General features: G+C 42.7%; 1 protein-coding gene across 1 annotated transcript in view; it reads left to right on the top strand.

The window, feature by feature from the left end:
* Positions 1–11,253: 11,253 nt before the first annotated feature.
* Positions 11,254–24,004, top strand: part of mrps9 (mitochondrial ribosomal protein S9) — a 16,713-nt gene continuing 3,962 nt past the window's right edge. Inside the window, exons 1-8 of the mRNA XM_012823303.3 lie at positions 11,254–11,407; positions 12,563–12,745; positions 17,226–17,288; positions 17,395–17,425; positions 17,910–17,989; positions 22,509–22,594; positions 23,384–23,459; positions 23,661–23,829. Coding sequence (XP_012678757.1) covers positions 11,309–11,407; positions 12,563–12,745; positions 17,226–17,288; positions 17,395–17,425; positions 17,910–17,989; positions 22,509–22,594; positions 23,384–23,459; positions 23,661–23,829 — 787 coding nt within the window. The 5' untranslated portion in view covers positions 11,254–11,308. The remainder of the gene's footprint in view (positions 11,408–12,562; positions 12,746–17,225; positions 17,289–17,394; positions 17,426–17,909; positions 17,990–22,508; positions 22,595–23,383; positions 23,460–23,660; positions 23,830–24,004) is intronic.

Here is a 24,004-nt window from a genome sequence, read left to right as displayed (position 1 = left end):
AGTCCAGCGCTCCTCTGATCAGCAGGGAGAATGTCTCGAGACTGGGGGCCCATTATTGTCTCTTCTGGCCTTGACCTCCTTTGATTGGCACACTGATCTTTTGTTCTTTGCAATGACATTGGACAAGATCATTGTTTCGCCATAATATATGAAGGCAATGGGGCTTAAGTCTAGAACTATATCTCAAACAGTCATCAAGCAACTGCTAAACATCATGTGATTTTCATCATGGGGCAAGCTTAATTATTTCTGAGTGACTTGTTGATATTATCTCATAATTAGGAGATAAAGTCGTACATGACAAACGTGAAATTAAAATAAAATCTATTATTATTGGAACAAGTATGAATTTGCAATATCAGCCTGACTCTAAGGCACCGTGATCCTAAGTTGGAGTGCCGTTACTTCTTTATCATTGCATTTCCTGTCATATAAATCCCATCATCTCCATCACTGTGAGCAGTGCCCTGCGAGACGTTCCACAGGTGTTATATGTGTTACAGTGCTACAAGTACGCAATATCTCACCACTGAAAAGAGCATCGCATGGCACTGATTGGCTGAGCCAGGTTGAGCACAGACCATTACGAGTTCATATATCAGCGTGAGTGCTGTTGGCTGGGTCTGGCCTCCGTGGGCCGCAGCCCTGGGGAAGCCTCCGTGCAGGCGGAGGCCATTATGGGGGGAAATGCTCAAGTGACCGGGCGAGGAGGAAGTTTGTCTTGGGTCACTCTCAGCTCTTTCCAGCAGCTCGAGTTTCGTCTGTCCTGTCTGGGGTCTCGAACCTCTTCCCCTTAAACTGCCGGCAGCTGCATCCTAGGGCCTCTCACCACACCACACACACACACACACACACACACACACACACTGATATGATTTCCTTCCTTTTGCTGCAACAGGGACTCCGCTTCTCTGTCGCCTACCAAGGGTAATAGAAAAGAAGAAGAAAATACTATTGGAGCTGAAACGATGAAAGAGAAAAGGACACTGGCCTTTTCATCGCAGAGAACCAGGAAGGAGACCGGTCCAGTTCATTTCAGGGTGGTAACTCTATCCTACCAGTAGTTTGGAGGGTAACGAAGGAAGGAGGGGGGCCACGAAAAAGAGAAGAGTCCAAAGTGGTTCCATGTGAGAAACAGCAGTCCAGGTTTTGGCTTGCAAGGCCATGGGACTAACCTCCATCTGAAACACAGCGGACTGATAATGCCCATCTGTAATCCAGACACCACTCAGTCTTGCCAATCACCTCCACCTACCAACCCCCACCCCCACCATCTCCCCAACATACACACACATATGTACTTAAACACACACACACACACACACACACACACACACACAAACACACACACACACACACACACACACATATGTACCTAAACACACACACACATAGATGGGCATCACAATCCTCACCCATTTGGTCCTTCTGAGATCTAACAGGTAGTGATCACAGACTTGGACAGTCAGACAGTGCACTTCAAATATTTTGTGTTTTTTTTTTTTTTTTTTCACACTTTATTGTGAACCGGGGTGTGCTAAACTAATTCATAGTGAGCAGTCCTTGGAAAGGGTTCACAGTATACTTCACAAGAGGTTATATCTTGAGAGGTTATATCTAAACCATGGAAACAGGCCAAATGACCTCAAAACCTAAAGCCACTTTCACATATGAAACCTGTTAATGTATCAGGTAAAAACAACACGGGATAGATTTTTATTCCCACTCACCCTCCATAACGGTAAAGTAACGGGTGTTGTGTATTCCCATATGACAGTATATAACGGAATGCTACGGAAGTTGAACCTCCAATAGACGTGTAAAACATGCAAAGTCTCATGCCAGTTAACCTCGCTATGAGCTATCCTAGCTATCTTTATCTTAGAAAACCATTTTAACAGTTGGCAGTTGCTAGGGTGTCTTCATATGGTGCTAAGCTGCTAAGCTAAACTTATGTATGTGGGGGTCAAGCAGAAGCTGCCCAGGCACCCTGAAGGTTTCTACCTTTCGCTATTATAATTTGATAAGTTAAATAGAGGAGACTGTAACGTCAGCTAGTTAACTAGCCATCATTTAATGCAAATAGAACAATGCCATTTAAATTGTTTAAGGTTATTTAAAAGTTTCCTTCCTCACCAATAAAAGGCACTCAAAGTGATCACGCAACTTGTGGATGATGTTTAAATGGCTTCACAAAGACATTAAACAATCCTGAGAGAAATAATGGGACATCATTGGAGCAAGGGCTTACTCTGATACTAATGTAGTGAATGCAGGAGGAGAAATGCCCCCTCCTCCAAGCCTCTCTCGAACCATGGGGATCAAAACAGAGCTTTAATAAAAGACAGACACAAATAGAGAGATTTAATAATCAAGAAACAGAAGACAATGAGACCGTACCAGTGGGATCAACTCACCTTTTCTAAAAATATCGCTCTCACACTCTCTGTTCCGTTCAAAAGGTTGTTGGCATGTTCCCAGCGCACGTGTGCTAAAGCTGCTAATATCTGTGAACATGTGTGTCCAGAGCCCAATCTGCCGAGGCACTCAACTGGTTTCACGCGCTGCCAGGGAGGTTTGTAATTAGACTGATACTGATGAAGCCTGATTTTCACCAGGTAATTGCTGGCAGTTCAACTCCTCTCCGCATCTTTGTGAGATGTCTCTATTCATTATTTGCTGTTTTGTAACATTAAAAAGGGCCCTGCTCTGTGCACATGTGTCTGTGATCATCTCACTAGATTATTTCCATGCCCATCAGAGGGGCGATATTAAAGCCAGATAAACATTGTCCACGGCTTTGTGAGCAGCATGTGGGCTGGGAGGGGGTGCTATGGAAGCTTCAGTTAAAGTCAGTCAAGACAGCCAGTCAGGTCTGGGAGGGGATGCTATGGAAGCTTCAGTTAAAGTCAGTCAAGACAGCCAGTCAGGTCTGGGAGGGCCCACTTTAAGGAACGGACTGGGACATGGAAGCACAGATTCTTATATAACTCCCACAGCAGTGTCCTAGGACTTTGAGTTCAGGTATAACTGTTGCTTGCAATCTGAGATTGGGAGTTCTTTTCAGAGCCCTTAGTTCATCAGAGATGGCAGATTATTCTTTATAAAAAAACAAATCCATAGCTGGTTTGTAAACGTGGATTCTGCAAAACTCAAATATTTCTCAACCAAAAGCTCAAATGTTTAAGTTTTGCAGGCTATGGTTATCTGCTCTAAATTGCACTTTTGACAATTGATATTAGGATGTTACAAATGAATTTACCACAGACCCTATTCAAGGCAATTCAAGTCTAAAACAGTAAGAATGAACTGTAATTTCACCAGCTATGGATCTGGCATGTTGAGTTGCTCTGAAGGACATGTTTTTAGGAAGTTTTGCTCTTGTTATTCTGATGTTTTTAGGTAGTTTTGCTCTTGTCATTCTCATGTTTTTAGGTAGTTTTGCTCTTGTTATTCTGATGTTTTTAGGTAGTTTTGCTCTTGTTATTCTGATGTTTTTAGGTAGTTTTGCTCTTGTCATTCTCATGTTTTTAGGTAGTTTTACTCTTGTTATTCTGATGTTTTTAGGTAGTTTTACTCTTGTCATTCTGATGTTTTTAGGTAGTTTTACTCTTGTTATTCTGATGTTTTTAGGTAGTTTTACTCTTGTTATTCTGATGTTGCAGGAAATCAACGTTGGATCCATGGAACCAGTGATGGAACATTGTACATGGAGTGCATCGTTTTATAGTCAGTGACTAGCTACAATATAAAGGCAACATGATAGCTTTACTCCTTTGTTCATCTGCATGATTCATTTTATATTTACATGTTTTATATGTTCTTTGATTTGCTCTTTTGTCATAAAGTTCTATATGACCTGAAAGCGGAGAGCTAAGCTAAGAATACCTCATTGTACAGTTGTACCCCCTGTTGTGCAGAAACAAAATAAACTTTGACTGAAACAGGTGCTTTGAAGCTTGTATTTGTTGGTGTGCTGTGTTAGTGTCTAGGGATATAGTTATAGTTACAGTTAAAGTATTTATCCAAAGTAACTTACAATATAATAGTTATGACAGGAAAAACAACAACAAAATGAAGTAATACGCATAATATGTGTGTATGTGTGTGTTTATGTGTGTGAGCGAGTGTGTGTGTGTTTATGTGTGTGTGTGTGTGTGTGTATGCGTGTGTATGTGAGTGTCAATGTGTGTGTGTGTGTGTGTGGGTGTGTGTGTATGAGTGTGTATGTGAGTGTTTATGTGTGTGAGCCAGTGTGTGTATGCGTGTGTATGTGAGTGTTTATGTGTGTGAGCCAGTGTGTGTATGCTTGTGTGTATGAGGCAGCACTAGGGCAGAAGCCAGTGACAACATGAGGGGCTTGTCATGCCCCCTAGCTGCCTTTTCCAATCACTGCCTCAAAGCCCCACTGATAAGGAGCCAATCAGAGTTAGCTTGAGGTACACTCACTCACATGTGGGCAGAGCAGGGGAGTGGAGGGGGGGGGGGGGGAGGCCTGCCTGGGGGCATGAGCTAAGCGTTGACACCCATGACAAAGACAGACACACACACACACACACACACACACACACACACACACACACACATATACTCTCACACACACAGGCCAGCCAGCTTAATATGTCAGAGAAGAAGAAATTCTGTTCTTTCACTCTTTCTCTCCCTCCATCTCTCTGGCTGACATCATCATGCCTTCCCCGAAGCGTCTGCAGAGATGTCTGTTTTAGAATTCTATAAATCAATACTTTGCCGTGTTTGATGAATTGTGTTTTTGTTCCTCTTTGGTAAGGGTTTTTTTCTGCCTCTCTCTGATGAGGTGTATAGTGATAAATTGCTACCACAAGTACCTATTTCACATACATCAATGCATGTGTTTACTATTATATCCACAAAATATCATGAAAGCATACAGTTAGCATATGACCTGGAAACGAAGGACATTTGTTGTGCTCGTTCATCAGCAGACAACACTGTGAATTTAAGGTTTCATACACCAGATGCATAGATTGACACTGAAACTGCAGTATAGAGTTTTGATCTAAAACCAAAAAAGTCAAAGCAACAACAGCACAGTTTGCCCCAATATAGGCTTGCTAGCAATGCTAACTGTTGTCTTTTGGTGACTTAATTTGCAATGTCGTGCTGTTTTTCTTACACTTTTGCAGGGTGGTCCAACCTGGACCACAGAACTAGTGCCTGGCCTGGGTGGCTGCTGCAAATAATGGGGGTGTTTATCTGTCCTTCACATGACCATATACTCATTTACTATCACAAATTAAAGTTGCATGAAAAAATCGCTAAAGTGGAACATCCTATATACTGTAACTTTAACATTAATGCAAACAAGTGGTAACATATAACTATGTATATGTCTTCACAAGACTAATGATCACATATTTATAATGCATTATTCTGTCCTAAATTATAACCATTTAAAATTAACTGAAATAATGTATCATAAAGGTGGTTATGAGTCATTGTGAAGACATTATACATAGTTATAATGAGCGCTACAATGACTTATAGCTACTTTATAAGACATTATTAATGCCCTTATAGGGCCTTATAGAGACAGGCTTAATAGAAAGTGTTACCAAACAAGTCATAATGATTTAAGTATTAGGTTCTGGATTGTAGACCTGAACTTTTTAAGGAATTTTAAGAATATTTCAGATAGGAAGGCTGGGTTTAGAGTACTTAGCCTCAGTTACATGTGCAATATCCTATCAGAAAGAAGAGAACTAGTCTTAAGCTTTCATATTTTGACTGGTCATGGCTCCCTGAACGTTCCGCTAATAAATGCTGAATTATTTTAACTTCCCAACAACAACATAGTAGGCAGATGGAGCATAATGCTGATCTTTGGTCATTTTTACACATTGAACCTGGCCATTGACAGCAGCAGACTGTAACGATTTGTTAAAGCTCAGCCACGCAGCTACTTTGTCAGGGATTAACTGATCTAATACCTCAGCCTACTGTTGTAATGGCACTGATCTCGTACCTCAGCCTACTGTTGTAATGGTACTGATCTAGTACCTCAAAAAAGTACAAGAACATTTCTCACTATGACCACGTCTAGGCGTTGGCGGCGGACATATCTGACCACTTCCAAATGACCTGTAATGCATAGTTATTCAATTCATGTGAATGCAGATGACTGACAGAACAGCTGATCTGGATAGTCTCAGTATCTGAAATCTACAGTTTGTCTTATTTCTCGAATATGAAATGTTTCAATACACAGTTGGTTTCTCATCATAAATCAATGAATTCATAAATATGACAGTCTTAAATGTCCCCTATGTCCTACTTTGTTGGACGGTTACTATGGATAGCAGCAATATTTTCACAATCTGTCATAACATATTAATGTATGTTTATAACACAGTTATAAGCACTTACAGAACCCAGGTACCACAGGCTGATGTATCTGCACTGAGCATATTTAAAACTGCAAGCGCATTGAGTGCACGGCCGTGTACAGTAATTACTTCACGGGTGTCATGTTTCACGGTTTACACAAGGAGCAGACATTCTTCCCAACCGTCTCTGGTGGGGCTGTGGACCCTCTCTTGTCAGGGGTAGGCCGGGGCAGAGGTGTGATTTATGGGCCTTCTCTCACCCCCCACTGTGAATTAGAGACCACGGGTCCAAACTATTTTTCTTTGTGAACGGGAGCGTGCTTGTGGCTAAAAACAAGGGCAAACACAGTTTATCATTGCGCTGACGACTGCATTCCTTAGGCGAATTAACCAGGGAAACTCATCGACTGGCACGGGCTGGGGGCCTGTGCTCCGTCACGTTGATTAATACGCTCAGATTCCTGTTCCAACTCTATCACCGGGAGAGGATGGGAGGCTGGGCATTGATCCATGTTTACTCCAAACTCCCACCAGATCTGACCTCTATGGGTGGAGGCATTAGGGCACCTATCCGGCAAGTGCTATTCGACTACTGTTTTTATAATCCCATACCTGTCAAACAGCCATCAACAGTAACTTTGTGATCATGCTTCAACTACTACCGGCATCACACATTATAATAAATGTGATAGTATATCATTTTCATTATATATGAAGAAAGTATTTTTGCACAATGACTCAGAGGTTGGCCAGATATAAAAAATTCTGAGCTGGGTTTCCATGACCACAGTTGTCTTAGCGTTTTACCAAGACTTGAAAGGTTAACCTTTCTAAAGTTGTTTGCTACTCTACGCATGTTTCACAAACCATCTCTTTAGAGTTTCCCTGAGAGAAACGTACCTATGTATAAGTGTATGTATAAGTATAAGGTAAACATGTGTAGAAAAGTAAACAACTTTAGTAAGGTATACCTTTTAAGTCTTCATAAAATGCTAAGAGACCCCAGAAATAAAACCCACCACAGGAAGTTGAGTAGGAGGTTGAGGCCAAAACTTGGGTCTAAAACTAGCAAGCTAACTACCTAAAGACGTGGAAAAACCTTGCAAACACCACCAACATCCCAGTTGGCACTGATAAAATGTGCTAACATGCTAACTGGTGTCTTTTGACAATTTAGTGTATTGCAATATATACAGCCTGGGAAAAGTTATCTTCCTTTTTCATGGGGTGATTCTCTCCAATATACTGTAATAAGACCTTTAGCTGCAAATGTTGAAGGCTGTGATAACATTGTTCCTCATCACCATAACCTATAATTACATATACACAAATAAGGCAACTTCAGAGTATCCACTCACTTAGTCTAGTGTAGGAGGGGAAGAAAAGAGAATCTCCACTGTCTGATGCTGCCGCGGTCTTTCCACCCAATCTACAAGCAGAACCCCTCTGCTTAAAGCTGCCCACTCCCACCAAACTATTACGCACAAATTCTCCTCTGCATATAATACATACTGTATGCCACCCTATTTACCCCTAATATAAACAAATGCCATCACTGACATAGTTTTCTGCTTCATTGCTCCTTACAATAGTAACCTTGGGGCCCCAAGCAGATGGGTCACTCCTTTGAGCTGAGGTTCTGCCCAAGGTTTCCTCCTGTTAAAAGGGAGTTTTTCCTTGCCCCAGTCTCCAAAGGGTCAACTGGGCTGTTGGTGGGGTTTGCAAGGTTTATTTTCCCCTACCTTTTAGGTAGCTGGCTTGCTAGTCTTGGAACAGAACTCCTTATTGCTGCTTTAAACTAAACAAATACAATGGAAATAAACCCTTACCGCTAATCCTAACATCCCACCCACTATCACTACCTGATGTGAATACGTGGTGGTGGAACTTACCATGTGTGTGTGTAAGCTTGGCAGAGCCCAAAAGAGTGGCTACCTACCTGACGGCTTGGTCACGCTCGCTGCCCGGCAGCTCTGTATCCAGACGCACACTATGGCCAGCTCAAGACCTGTTGTTGGTGTAGTTCAGGTTTTGTTTGGTTGGTGGTATATATACAAACAGCAGTGCAATTCAAAATGTCTATCAAAAAGCCACGGGTTCACACATGTGGCAAACACTCAAGAGGGAGGCGATAGGCCTCACATCACTGAAAGCCTGCCTGTAAGTCAATGCTTTCCCTATCATGTGACCTAACCTATCTTATCACCCTCCCCCTTTACATAAACAAACAAACAACAACAAAAAACACCAAAAATGGCTAACACCACCAATTATTAACTCTTTTGTTTAAATCTTTTTTTCCTTTCTTTTCTAAATTTCCTTTACTATATTATATATTATATTATATATTACTAACATATACAAATTGTTCTCTGAAACAGAAGTAAAATGAAAACCAAGTTTCCTCAGACATCCACAACCCAAATGTGGGAAACCCTGAAGAAAAATAAACTGCAGACATTATAAACAAGAGCAGCCAAACTTCAGTTAATGGCAGGAACCCAGAACAGCATCTCAAGATCAGCAGCAGCAGTCAAACCATGATCCCCATGCAACTCTGGCATCTCAACTAACATGCAGTCATCATCCACCTTGTGCTCATGTAACACATACGCCCTCTCACCAAAGCCTTTACCAACATCCATGTTCCCTTCAGCCTCGCTTAAAACTGTTGGAATGGATGAGACCTGCTGAGAGCTCTTCCCTCAGACAGAGCAGAAACAGAGTGGCAAGCCGACTCCAGAGGGTAAGGCACTTCAGTGCCAGCAACCAGCATCTCAGTAACCAGCACAGGGGTCACATCTAAGACCCTCTGAGGATCCATAGCAAGGATCCCCTTTGATTGATATTTAAACTCTGAAGAATGGTCATGACTGGTAACCAGCATCACACGCAGAGGCCTGAGCAACCCCCGTGTCCTGTTCTCTAAAGCTGGTTCAACAAACTGGCTGACAATCCAAATCACTGAACAAAATGAAAATACTGTCAGCCAGGTGTAGTTCCTCGTCACCTGCACATGTTCTCAAGACGAGGCTCTATGGGAGGTGTAACTAAAAGGTCTAACACGCTGACCTCAGGTACCCCCGGCACCTCAGACATCCTTCCCCCATCATCTGGGTTTATATTGGAGTTCTCCAAAGAGCACTCATCTTTTCTGTCAGGCAAATTACGGGAAGGCTCACCACGCTGTGCACACTCCAGCTGTGCACATTGCTCTCCCTCTTAGCCACAAAATGTTCAGGACTGAGGTCTGCCATGATGAATCAAACACAGACAAGAGGCCAAGCACAGTCTCTCAAAACAAATACTGTCTGTCCAAGTACTTGAATAATTGCATAAAAGCTCTAGCAGGTCATACAAACATAATAAAACGTTCTCCCTATTAACTAATGGACCTCAGAATTACCTTCTAAACAAAACATCGGCCTTAGCACGTAGCCAATGAACAAGTGCAACTGTTGCACATCAAAATTCAACAATGGGCTGCCCTCATCATACCCAGATGAATCACAAAAACGTGTTGGATATTGAATAACCACTTAATCCAAAGAAACAATGTAAATCTGAAAAAGGTACTCTCACAGAGGGCAAAACAATCTAAATCTGAAGGTACTCCCGCAGAGGGCCTAACCTATGATGCCAGGGCAGGTGTGCTTTTACCAATTAGCCATAGGTACTAGTGACATCACTGAAACTGTGCCTGTAAGTCGGTTTCCCTACCATGAGACCTAACCTATCCTAACATCACTAAAACTAGCTGCTTCCAAAACATACCTGATAAAGTAGTAAATTGCTGCATGGTGCTGCTTTAATCTCACATATTATGGGCTGAGACAGCTGCTGATATAGCAGAAGATATGAGTCAAGAATTGCACCCTGATTAACAATGTCTAACTCTTTCAGCTTCTTTTGGTGGTTGGATATTCTCTGTCTGCGGTTGGATAGTCAAACACATTACATCCTATGTCCTTTCCTAACCACGATGGAAAACGTCATGAGGTCAAGGAAAGTTGTGAGGGAGAATTCATAAGGACTTTAGGAAGAGACAACCGCAGTGCTAAGAGAATCTGACTGCACTTAATATTGGTTACATAATTATGCTACGGCGGATGTTATTGACATGGGTCTTTAATTGTTGTTGACAGAATAAATTGTTGGATGTGTTATCTCCTCTCCTTTCATAAAGGATGGCCCAGTGTACCCTGTGCTAAAGGAGATAAGACATAAAGCATTGAAGCACCTTTCCTAAGCATTTAGAGAATGCCTCTGACACGTGGTTTGTAACAAGGATCAGACCACAACAATAAAAATTCAGTGCCATGGCTCTCAGTATAGAACAGAACCTAAAGCTTGATAACTACAGTGCAAAACTGGCCAAAAAAAACGGGAAGTTGCCGAAACAGTTTTATAAAAGTAGCCACAAATATAAATGGTTTACAGAACAAAAAGCTTTAAAGTGTCAATAGACAAAGACTTGATCCAGAGTTAAAATAAATCTTCAGGTAGACTAAATAATTTGGCTGCTCAAGCCAGTTACATTCAAATGAGCAATTTCATTTGACCAAGCAAACAGACATTAAGCTACAAATATCATTGCTTTGTTTAACTGCCCTGGAAATTATGAATGACAGGAATTCGAAGTGATATGAAAGATTGTGATGTTGGCTGTGAACTAAAGCTAAATTGGATGTGAGTGTCTAGTTTGGCCGTGTCTAGTTTGAAAGATTATACATACAATGTGTCAAAGAGTGTGGCAAACACACAGATGACAGTATTAGACTCATAAGAACTTTACATTTTTATTCATGACGAAACAGCACGCAAATAAATACTTACCATTCTGATCTTCATATGAAAACCAACACACGGTTTCAGGGAAGGAGAATTTGGAACGGGAAATTACGTCACGCAGTTTCCGGATTTTCGTTCGTATCTGAACCATCATGGCGGCCGCCAGAGGCACCGTCGTGGGGTCTCTTCTGTTAAAATATGGGAATAGATTCGCAGGATCTCACATTGTCACCACAGCAGTTGGCAGACAGGTAAAACCGGAGTGGTTATAATATATTTCTACTTTATCTTTGATAACGTGCAGTTATTTCAGCTGCGTACAGTAGGCTAACGTTACATGGTGGGATAACACAGATCAAATCAGAATGCCCTTGGTTAGCTTACTTGTGAGTAAGCTACCTGCTTGTCAAATTAACTGCCTGAATATTAGACGTTTTATTTCTAACCACCTCGATGCTTTTATTTTGCATCAGCTCTGTCGGTGGATATGTGAACCGACGCGTTGTTTAGGTTAACAAGTAACGTAAACGTTAGGTTAGCTAGTTTTTATTTAATGATTTAGTTGACACCTTCCTTCCATTTTACACTTAAGTCACCCGGTGTTCTAGCTGTTTTCTTTAATCTAAATGTTCCAATACGTTGGATTTCACATAGAGGATACCTAAATGTGTGTATGCATAGTGCATGGTTTACGTTATCCTTTGCGTAACAGATTATGCACGACCTTACGGATTTCACCAAGTACCTTACTGTCTTGACTCATTTTTGAGGAGACTTTAGGTTTGGCGTAATAGCAGAATTTTAGACCAAGCACGTCACAGAATAGGTCAAGATGCTATTGCTGAACTATGTTTGATGCATATGTCTTATTTTCTTTATCTACTGTTTACATTTGGGAAGTGTAGACTCTTTGTACCAAATAGCTGAATATGTACATTGATGGCAGTGTGCACACCTGCCTCAGATTTCAGGGTCAAGCTCAGTAATCTTCAGTCATCTTTTAATCAATACAAATATTGTTTTTAGTGCTCGTACTTTTCCTATGAATCACAATTCAAATGTAGAAAATGGCCATCACATGTTTATGGACTCATTTACTTGCAGAGTTAAACACAAGTGAGAATTGTTGCCCTTCATTAAGTGATTCTAGGTCTGTTTTCAGCTTTCACATGGTACTTTTATGTTTTTGATTTTATTGTGTTTCACTGAAAGATTAGACTAATATCCACTTTGTGTGGACCACAAATTCTATTTGATTCTATTCTATTCTTTTTGTCTCACCTGCATGCACAAATGTTGACTCCAATTTAGATAAATATATGAAATCTTCAAAGCTATTATTATGCTTACAATATAGGATTATTACGGTATTAAAATAACAATCTGATCTATTTTTTGTCACTCAGCCCGTCAGCAGACAGATATGTACAAGCTGTTGTCTTCTGCGGAAAAATCTGGCTGCTGCTGGTCCGGAGAAGTTTACAGAAGAGTTCATCAAGCAACAGGTGGAAGAGTTCAACATTGGGAAACGCCATCTAGCCAATATGATGGGGGAGGACCCCGAGACCTTTACACAACAAGATATTGATGTAAGCATTGGGAAATTGCCCATATTAACCATTTTTTTTATATCTGAATATCCATTAGTGTCAATGAATGGCTATTTGGTTATTCCCGGGGCTGGTCATTTATTGGGAGTAGTACAACCTTGGAGGGAAAATGAAAACCTTTGCTCCTAGTGGCTCTGTTCCTATTGGAGAGCAATTTACATGTAAAATCCCATAGAATGGATACAAAAAACAAAAATGCTGCCAAGCCATATCAGGGACAGTCTGGAAATACCCTACTAACTGCGAAAGTTTTGAGCAATAATTTGCCTTTAAAATGTTGCCTTCATTTCCTAAATGGATACAACTCAAGTGAGCCCTTCTCACTGTAATATTTGCCTTGTCCTTCATGTTAGCCCTGAAGCCTCGTGTCAGCTCTTTCTGTGACCTATAATCAATTTCACCACGTGGTATGCATTTTATGTTATGACAAAAATATTTACCAGCCAAGCGATATCAAATTTGATTACCTCGGTGAAGCATGCAAACCGATGATTTCATAATGTTACTTTATTAATTTCCACTATTAATATGACCTTCACAAAGTGTACAGAATGGAGCAGTAGTCTATAGAGTAGCCTAGAGAGTGGGACACATTTAGGTAAGGTCTGATGGGCTTGAACTAGAATGTGATGCGATGGCACTATGACCAGAACCCAAGTCAAAGGTGTGGGCAGCGATGAAGAGGTAGATTCTTGTGAAAAAATTTCAAGACATCAGAAGGCCGATAAGAGGAAAGATCTCTGTGTGTGTGTGTGTGTGTGTGTGTGTGTATATATGCGTGTGTATATGCATATGTTGCTGCTGTTGATTTTTTTAGGATGTTTTAAAAAGACACCTGAGCAATGTTTGACAATTGAAATGAATATCTATTTTCAACCGTTGCTTGCCGTCGACACTTACTTACTTACACACAATACTGACCAACTGATGAGCAAATCATTCTTTTTTTTATTTAAAGGAGCTATCTGTAGTACGGACACAAATCGGTACTACATTCCAAATTCAAAATATTGGAGAGCCCCGTATCCCCACTTCCCCAGACTCAAAACTCACATGGGTTGTGCTGATTTAGGGCACTGAACCTACATTTGCAGTATACATTGCTTGCACATTTTAAACCAGCTTGTGATTTTTTTTTTTTTTTTTTAATGCATGGCTGGCTATGTACGTTAGCCAAAGCTAAGCCTGTTATCCCTAAAACAAGCCCACTGTTCCAAAAATAGGCTACACACTGGAGTTGGAGTTACTTCTTTCCAAGCCCCGATTATGATGACATATTGCTCAATTTAACAGATAAAGTGTAAATCATTTCACATCTTTTGGAGTAGGAGCCTACTGTTCTTCCTTGTTGCAGCCCGATGCAGATCTCAGTTATGAAGTGTCCTAATCGGTGTCAAGTGAAGCCAGTGAGGGCTGGTCGGGTGAGGCTGATACGAGAGCAGATGGTGGAGAAGACATAAAGAGAGTGCAGATCCTAGTGATACAAATGATCTAGAGGAAGAACAACAGATTGAAGAGAGAGTGCAGGTCCTGCATACCTGTCAAGTTAACGTGACTGAAATCTATGAAATCAGTGATTGCAATCCATGAAAATTCGTGAGCCATCCCCACCCCAAAAGACAACACAGCAAGCATATTGTTACATTTGCAAGGTATTTCGCAAACAGGTCTGGTTCGCCTCGAGATAAGTGATTGAAACTTCATTGATTATAGTAGCCTAAACTGCTACACAGACAGTGTGAGCATGGCAGTCTCTCACTTGCACTGCACAGCAGGCTAATGGACTTGTAATTATTGTTCTATGCTATTGGGAGTGAAAATCCATGAGATTTAGTGAGATCCCTTAGATTGTCACGTACGGGAGACATGAGAAATGTTGAACATTTGAGTCTCAAGGATAAAACGAGACTTCCAATGGTGGTCGCACGCTGCGTTCTCGTTCTTATCTGAGAACCCAGGGTCGGGGGTGTCAAAGGGTGGAATCACACAGACCAAAACACCATTTAAAAATTTTAAGAGGAGAAAATACTGGCTGTATAAGTCAAACACCGCCATCTTTTAATTTGTTTTCTGCACTTCACACATTTTTATCCTCTGTCCAGTGTCAGTCGTCTTGTGTCCATTTTTATCTTTTCCTTTCACTGACCAGCTCAGATTTGTCTTTTTCGATTCAAATCTGATCTAAAGGGCCTGCATTCTAGAGTTACCTTTTCACTGCTGAAGATGAGACTGGTGTTTTGTTTGTTCTGTGGAATTAAGCTCTCTGTTGTTTTTTTTCTGGCCATTTTTAAACCACAGTCTATAAGTAAATGCTTATGTTCCAGATGGCACAAGCAGAACGGCTTTGAGTTGCACAATCATAATGATGATTAATTATCATTATAATTTAAGATTTGCTAACATAATGTGCCATTGGAACACAGGAGTAATGGTTGCAGAAAAAGGGCTTTTTTATGTACATATTCCATTAAACTTCAAGCATTTTCAGCTATAATATAGTCCTTTACAATGTCTAGATTATATTCATTTTAGTTTAAAAAGACAAAACAAACGGATGTTCTTTAAAAAACCAGGACATTTATCAGGGATTCCAAACCTCTAACGAGTATTTAACGTCTGAATTAATGTGTAGTCCAGCGTAATGGAGGGTGTTTGTTGGCTGGTATGTCAGCGATGCTTTTACTTTGGGTTGGCACACAACAACATTTCCACTAATTGATTCTCCTCACTGATGAAGTTTGATTTTCCAGCCTTCATCTTTTAATTCCCAGATCACTCTCAGGTCTAATAAATGGAGTCATTAGTTGGGGCATGTCCAAGCCGTTGTGACGTTCAGTGTTCAGGCTCCAGATGCCAGGTAGATATGTAGCGGAAAATGGGCTCTGACGACGGAGGCTGCTGCCTGGCTCCTTCTAGAATGTTCCACCTGATGTGATGCCTCCCCTAACAGTAGATGAAGGTGTGCAACAGATGTTCTGCTGTCAGGGCCCTAGAGAAGCTAATCATAAATATTTGAACCCTTCAGTCTCTCAGTTGCACCCTAACGTATTGTGTGCAGACAACAGGAACTGATTTGACAGAAGTGACTTGCTGTTCAAGGAGGCTATTTTTCTAAGGGTAATAATAGTTTCATATTAGACCACAAAAACAGCATTTGAATGGTTGATTAACCTTCATCATATTAGAGAGTAACTTCAGTTAATTCAACTTTAATAACTTAATCTGTCATTTAATGTTTGAAAGAGTAATGGTTTGTGTCATTATGTAGAATAGCATATGGAGTCTGTGACAATCTGAATGCCTTCCTCAACAGCAGAGGACATTAATAAATGCATAAATTAGGGGTGCAAATTACCACAGGTCCCACAATTCAATTTCATTTTGATTCTTGGGTCACAGTTAAACAAGATCATGGTATATATACATATACACACAGTACCAGTCAGATGTTTGGACACACCGTCTCATTCAATGGTTTTATTATTATCAATTATTCTCTACATTGTAGATTAACACTAAAGACATCAAAACTATGAAAGAACACGTATTGAATTATGTAGTAAACTAAAAAGTGTTAAAAAAAAAACATAATATGTTTTCTATTTTAGATTATTCAAAGTAGCCACCTTTTGCTTTGATGACAGCTTTGCACACTCTTGGCATCCTCTCAATCAGCTTCATGAGGTAGTCACAAGAGATGCAACTTTCATGGTATTTCCATTTTTCTATTGTGTAACGGTTGGCAAAATATCCCAATACTCTGATCACTCACGAAACTGATGATGGTGTGTGTTGTGTTGTGCATGTGTAATGTATGCTTAGTCAGTTCAGTCCTTGATAGCCTGCTTATTCATGGTTGTTGCTAAAGTTTAGACTGAGTGAAGCTTTTTGGACAGTGTGAGTTTACCCTCCCTGAGGGAGAGAGGCCATATTGCCTCCCCTGGTTGGAACAGGTGTTGACTTCCTCTGTCGGTGTGCTTTCTGGCCATGTTCTTATTCTTTGACAGCACTAAAAGAGATTGACTTCTGTTGCTTTTGTCTGTTTCAATCAACAGTCCTGCTCTTTTTTGCCTCTAGTCATAAGTTCACTATTGTATGATTGTATTGACAGCCCTGAATTCTCACTCCAAAAATTCCAAAACATTATTGAAGTTGAGATATTTAAAAAAAGGTATCTGTGCCACATCATGCCTGGTCCCCTTGCCAAGATGTTCAGTCCAGGGCTAAGACAGGAGAAAAGGACACAAATGTTGTACCAATTGATTCCTTAACTGTAACTGTTTGTTGGAACTCGTGAATGATTTGTGTTCCATTATGATTCATGCCTGTTGTAGCTTTGCCTTACTCTGTTACCTGTCACTGTCAACATCTCTCTAGTATCTCTTCCATACTGTTCAATGACTTATTTTGGAATACAAATTATTGTTCAGTTAAATGAAAATCACTTTCCCCTCCACAGAGAAGCATAAAGTACCTGTTTCCTTCTGGCTTGTTTGAGAAAAAAGCGAGGCCAGTTATGAAGGTAATGTCTTCCCCTCTCTCCTCTCTTGTTGAATGGATTTTCTCACATTAGCATTGTAAAGCCAAGTTGCCAGTGATCTCTAAAATGTCTCTGCCTTCTTTTCCAGCATCCAGATGAGGTGTTTCCCAAACAGACTGGTAAGTTTAGGGACTTTATTTCTAAGGCATCAGCCCCAATAGGAGTATATGGGCAATGGTAAATACATTAGGATATATTTGTAATATATTTTGAATCCTAATCCTAACACACGGAAGCATCCTGTCACCAGCCTCTGTCTCATCTTGTGAACAGAGCCAGTCACTAACTACTCCAGCCTAGGTAGTCCTTTGCAGTCCTTTACTTTTAGTAATTATTGCTCCATCTAGTGGCTCTTTCAAAATAAGGACCTATTCTGGACTCTAAATAACAAGAATGATTGTCTTATTTGAGGTGCTGAAAGCCTGTGCAACCTATAGAATGAGACCTCTGACCCTCGCCCAGTCGACACTTAAACACTCACGATGGTTGTCTTAGTGAATCTGATGTTCTCTTGTAGTATGTGATGCTAGTGAGTTATTCACTATCCAGAAGTGGTTTTCTACTGGTCTATTAACCAGGACATTTCTATTTCAATCTACACAGCAATCCAGTGGGGACAAGATGGCCGTCCCTTCCACTTCCTCTTCTACACAGGAAAGCAATCATACTACTCGCTTATGCACGTGAGTTTGTTACCCCCTGTCTTAGAGTCTGTCTTTAAGTCTCATGTCATCGTCTATACAGTATGAAGTATTCTAGATGCCTATTTATTTTTCTGTTGCCCTATATTCAAAAATAGCATTCATCCTCTTGGATAGAGGTTAATATATCCTTTTAAACGGAGTCCCAGCCAGTTTGACAACAAGAAAATATTGAGAGCAAATAGACAATCAGGCAGACAGAGAGGAAGTTGAGACAGTCAGTCAGACAATCAGGACAGACAGACATACAATCAGAGCCTGCAGACAGACATGCTGCCAGGCAGGCAGAGATAAATAGACAGCTTAGTGTGATTGGACAGCAGGGGTCATGTTTTGTCTGGCTTGATGATTGAGTGAGTGTGCGTGCGTGAGGGAGAGTGGGGGTGGCAAGACCCCTGGGGAAGGGTGTGGTTGGCTGGATGGATGGAGAGAAGGGGGGTGGGGGTGGGGGTAAAATAAGCCCCTGTGTCATGATGAGGTGAATCTACGGGCCCGGCCTCCAGGCCCTATTCATAGAGAAGAGGGGTGGTTGTATACCCCCCGGCTCTGTCACATCCCATTTCACACGTCAAGGTGCTGAGAAAGAAAGAAAGAAAGAAAGAAAAGTGTGTGGAAGAGATTGACAGGGTGTGTATGGGGGGGGGGGGGGGGGGGATCAGGGGGGCTTGTGATCTGGCAGGTTTCAGTGACTGTATAACTGTGAAACCGCTCTTGTTCCCGCACCCTGGAAATGGCATTTGGAGTACAGCTTTGGGACTGGCGGCGGCCGCGTGTCAAGCTTTGTGCTCCTCTGGGGTCTTGTGTTGATCTGGAGGGGTTTGGGGTGAGGGGGAGGGGTTTGGGGTGAAGGGGAGTGGTTTGGGGTGAGGGGGAGGCCCCAGAGGTCCCTCTGCCAGCCCCCATCTCCACACGGCTGCAGCACTCCATTCTTTAACCATTTCCCCCTTTGTTTTTGTCGAGTGTTTATGTGTACATGTGTACACACAAAGGACCTGTACCCCTCTCTCTCTCTCTCTCTCTCTCTCTTTCTCTCTCTCTCTTTCTCTCTCTCCCACTTTCACCCTCTTTCCTCATTCTTAAGGCAACCTTGGCCACACAGTTGTCTCACAGCACTAAAATGGCTTTTGTGTGAGATATGACGAAAGCACCAGCACCATCCTCCGTCCTGACCGTGCCCCTCTGCCCTCCTCCCTCCTCCCCTCCCCTGGCGCAGCACCCCCCTGGCACCCCCCTGGCACCCTCCTGCTGCTGATTTAAATAGGTGTGTCAAATCTGCCTGCCACTGGCAGCCACCGCATCAGCAGAGAGGTGCACCCCCACTGGGAGACGGAATAATGCAGCGCCTTCTGATGAAGCCTTTCCACAGGGAGGGAGGGGGGGAGAGAGAGAGGAGGGAGGGAGGAAGAGAGAGAGAGAGGAGGGAGGGAGGGAGAGAGGAGGAGAGGAGGAGAGAAGGAGGGAAGGAGGGGGGGGAGGAGAGAGAGAGAGAGAGAAACGGAGAGAGGGAGAAAGGGAGAGGTGAAAGGGAAAGGACACACAGGGCAAACCAACAGTAAAGGAAATGCTCGCTCACAGCTCGCTCATGATGAAAGTGCAGAAATGAACTATTTTCCAGTTATTCAAGACAACATGGGGACTTCCAGTCAGAAATGAACTATTGTCCAGTTCTTGAAGACAACATGGGGACTTCCAGTCAGAGGGCCATCTTATTTCTCAGTCACGCTTGGTATTTTAAATAAGCAATGTTGTTTGTTTTTTTGTAAAGATTGCTTTGAAATGTTTCAAAATGTGCCACAACTTCTGACTACAGATACAGTACTGATTATATAACACTGCTAACTGCTCCAGCCCCAGTGGGCTCATATGCATCTGGCATTAAAAGCAGGTTTTTCTGTGTGTGGTGCTTCAGTAGTTCTTATGTACAATTGATCACAATACCATTTATCAGTGCAAATGTTAAAGTGTCAAGTGACCACTGCATGTATCGTCTCCTCCCTGTCTATTTCACTATCTGCGTCCTGTTTAGTATCTTTACATTCGTAGAGTTTTGTTTTTAATTATTTGTATCTTTTTAATCACAATTTTTAGTGTGTGTTAGCTTGCCAGTCGTGTGTGTGTGTGTGTGTGTGTGTGTGTGTGTGTGTGTGTGTGTGTGTGTGTGTGTGTGTGTGTGTGTGTGTGTGTGTGTGTGTGTGTGTGTGTGTGTGTGTGTGTGTTTTGAGAGAAGGGTGAGTTGAACAGTAGGAAGATTGCATTGACTCTATCTAGAGGGAATTAAATAAACATCTGTGGAATAATTGACAGTGGAGGTAAATGGTCTTGCAGAGAGGGAGCTGGCTGAGAGAGAGGAGACGTGAGGAGCATGTTAGGCTGCACATGGGCCTATGGTGGTCCTAGCTGAGAGAGGGAGCTGGGTGTGAGGGGCATGTTGTCAGGCTGCACAGGGGCCTATGGTGGTCCTAGCTGAGAGAGGGAGCTGGGTGTGAGGGGCATGTTGTCAGGCTGCACAGGAGCCTATGGTGGGTCTGTGTGCCTTGAGCTCTGGGTTGAGATCTAAAAGCCCTGCATCACAATAATAGGCACCAGACCCCTCAGCTCTCGCAGTCATATAGACAGACTTGGATGCACAGACAGTGAGTGCTGACAGAAGCTCTTTTTTGTAAATATATACTGTGTGTACTGTTCATTGTTCTGCAAAGTTACTTTCTGAGCCGTCTTATCAAAATAACATTTCATCTGGCAGTGATTGTGTGTTTTCATTTACTCAGACAATTTAAGAAGTAGCCTAGTATTAGTGTTAAGCTGAGTCTGCATGTCAGTACTATTAGATAAACTCACTAGATAGTATGGATTACACGCTCCAACCTGAGTGTTTGGTAATGACATCTTATTTGAGAGAATATAGGAAAACTCCATCATAGGTGGCTCATAGGTTGAGTGCAGCTGTGCACTCATACACACACACTAGCACACACACTCATACACACACACATGCACACACACTCATACACACACATGCACACACACTCATACACACACGCACACACACTCATACACACACACGCACACACACACTCTAGGCTTGTGGAATTGCCAAGCAGAGGAAGATGGTGTCCACATGCCCGCTTGTCTGAACTGGCATCAGACTCACCACAGGGGGGAGGTTGTGTGGAGTGGTGTCGGCCCAAGTGCTCCTCAATTCAATTTCTCCCCCCCGCACAATTAACTTCAACCAGTGCTGGGGAGAGTGGGAGAGATTGGATCTGCTTTTATAATGGGGTTGCTCGTGTGTGTGTGTGTGTGTGTGTGTGTGTGTGTGTTTGTTTAGAAGCGCAGAATTGATGGGTTTTGTACAAAAAAAGAACACTACTAAAATTGACAGCGTAAAGGAACAGAGGGGGGCGACCCTTACCCTATACTCTGACTAGTGTCTGTCTGTCCCCCCTTACCCTATACTCTGACTAGTGTCTGTGTTACCCTATACTCTGACTAGTGTCTGTGTTACCCTATACTCTGACTAGTGTCTGTCCCCTTACCCTATACTCTGACTAGTGTCTGTGTTACCCTATACTCTGACTAGTGTCTGTGTTACCCTATACTCTGACTAGTGTCTGTGTTACCCTATACTCTGACTAGTGTCTGTCCCCTTACCCTATACTCTGACTAGTGTCTGTCTGTCCCCCCTTACCCTATACTCTGACTAGTGTCTGTCTGTCCCCCCTTACCCTATACTCTGACTAGTGTCTGTCTGTCCCCCCTTACCCTATACTCTGACTAGTGTCTGTCCCCCCTTACCCTATACTCTGACTAGTGTCTGTCCCCTTACCCTATACTCTGACTAGTGTCTGTCTGTCCCCTTACCCTATACTCTGACTAGTGTCTGTCCCCTTACCCTATACTCTGACTAGTGTCTGTCCCCTTACCCTATACTCTGACTAGTGTCTGTCTGTCCCCTTACCCTATACTCTGACTAGTGTCTGTCTGTCCCCTTACCCTATACTCTGACTAGTGTCTGTCTGTCCCCCCTTACCCTATACTCTGACTAGTGTTTGTCCCCTTACCCTATACTCTGACTAGTGTCTGTGTTACCCTATACTCTGACTAGTGTCTGTCTGTCCCCCCTTACCCTATACTCTGACTAGTGTTTGTCCCCTTACCCTATACTCTGACTAGTGTCTGTCTGTCCCCCCTTACCCTATACTCTGACTAGTGTTTGTCTGTCCCCTTACCCTATACTCTGACTAGTGTTTGTCTGTCCCCTTACCCTATACTCTGACTAGTGTCTGTCTGTCCCCCCTTACCCTATACTCTGACTAGTGTCTGTCTGTGTTACCCTTACCCTATACTCTGACTAGTGTTTGTCTGTCCCCTTACCCTATACTCTGACTAGTGTCTGTCCCCCCTTACCCTATACTCTGACTAGTGTCTGTCCTCCTTGTGAAGACAAGCCCAGTAGTGACCGTCGACCAGGAATCCTCATGATCCATTTGTATGTTTTCAGGACGTATATGGGAAAATGTTGGCTGTGGAAAAACATCAGGACCGGCTGAGAAACAAGGGCCTCTTCTCCCAGGACACAAACCAGATGTGAGTGCAGGCCCTGTCAGTGTGTCTGTCCTGTCCCTGTCTCTCTTCTCCACCTGTCAGTGTGTCTGTCCTGTCTCTCTTCTCCACCTGTCAGTATGTCTGTCCTGTCTCTCTTCTCCACCTGTCAGTGTGTCTGTCCTGTCAGTGTGTCCGTCCTGTCAGTGTGTCTGTCCTGTCAGTGTGTCTGTCCTGTCTCTCTTCTCCACCTGTCAGTGTGTCTGTCCTGTCAGTGTGTCCGTCCTGTCAGTGTGTCCGTCCTGTCAGTGTGTCTGTCCTGTCAGTGTGTCCGTCCTGTCAGTGTGTCTGTCCTGTCAGTGTGTCTGTCCTGTCAGTGTGTCTGTCCTGTCAGTGTGTCCGTCCTGTCAGTGTGTCTGTCCTGTCAGTGTGTCTGTCCTGTCAGTGTGTCCGTCCTGTCAGTGTGTCTGTCCTGTCAGTGTGTCCGTCCTGTCAGTGTATCTGTCCTGTCTCTCTTCTCCACCTGTCAGTGTGTCTCCACCTGACAGTGTGTCTGTCCTGTCTCTCTTCTCCACCTGTCAGTGTGTCCGTCCTGTCTCTCTTCTCCACCTGTCAGTGTGTCTGTCCTGTCAGTGTGTCTGTCCTGTCAGTGTGTCTGTCCTGTCAGTGTGTCCGTCCTGTCAGTGTGTCTGTCCTGTCTCTCTTCTCCACCTGACAGTGTGTCTGTCCTGTCAGTGTGTCTGTCCTGTCTCTCTTCTCCACCTGTCAGTGTGTGTATTTTGGATGTGTATCACGTTTCCCTATGGAACTATATTTATGTGTGTGTGTTTGCAGCGCCCTCGTGGGGAGCAGGTGGCTACGGAAGGAAGAACTGGAGGAGTTACTGGTTGAGAATATCTCCGATAATGATGTGAGCTCTCTTTCTTATGTTGTCCAACCACTTCCATTCCTGAATGTACAGCCTGATAATAAAATGCATCCAGATTTGATGATTAATTATACAAAGAGATGATACATACGGGTACTTACTGCTGTGTGTGTGTGTGTGTGTGTGTGTGTGTGTGTGTGTGTGTGTGTGTGTGTGTGTCTCTGTGTCTGTGCGCGTTCTCAGTATGCACGGTTCATCCAGTTGATGGAGCGTCTGTTGAGCATGCCCTATAGTGCGCTGGAAGAGGAGTGTGTGCAGCGTTACCGGCGGCAACTGGAGGTGCAGAGCAGCAAACAGGAAATCCCCCCTCTGCAGCACGACCAGCAGGGGGCAGCCTTCAGCACAGCAGTGGGTAGGGATCACCTCTGATGCCCACACACTCTCAACAGCTGTCTCCATCAGGGGGACCATCCTAAACTCAATCTAAATCCAAGACCAAAACGAATGGTTTTGAGAAATGTTTGTAAACTTAAATAGAATAATTTAAGAAAATATTAGAAAAATATGAATCTAAAATGAAATGAAAC

Source organism: Clupea harengus, chromosome 21 (genome assembly GCF_900700415.2).
Source record: "Clupea harengus chromosome 21, Ch_v2.0.2, whole genome shotgun sequence".
In the NCBI taxonomy this organism is placed as follows: Eukaryota; Metazoa; Chordata; class Actinopteri; order Clupeiformes; family Clupeidae; genus Clupea; species Clupea harengus.
This window is presented reverse-complemented; position numbering and strand designations above follow the sequence as displayed.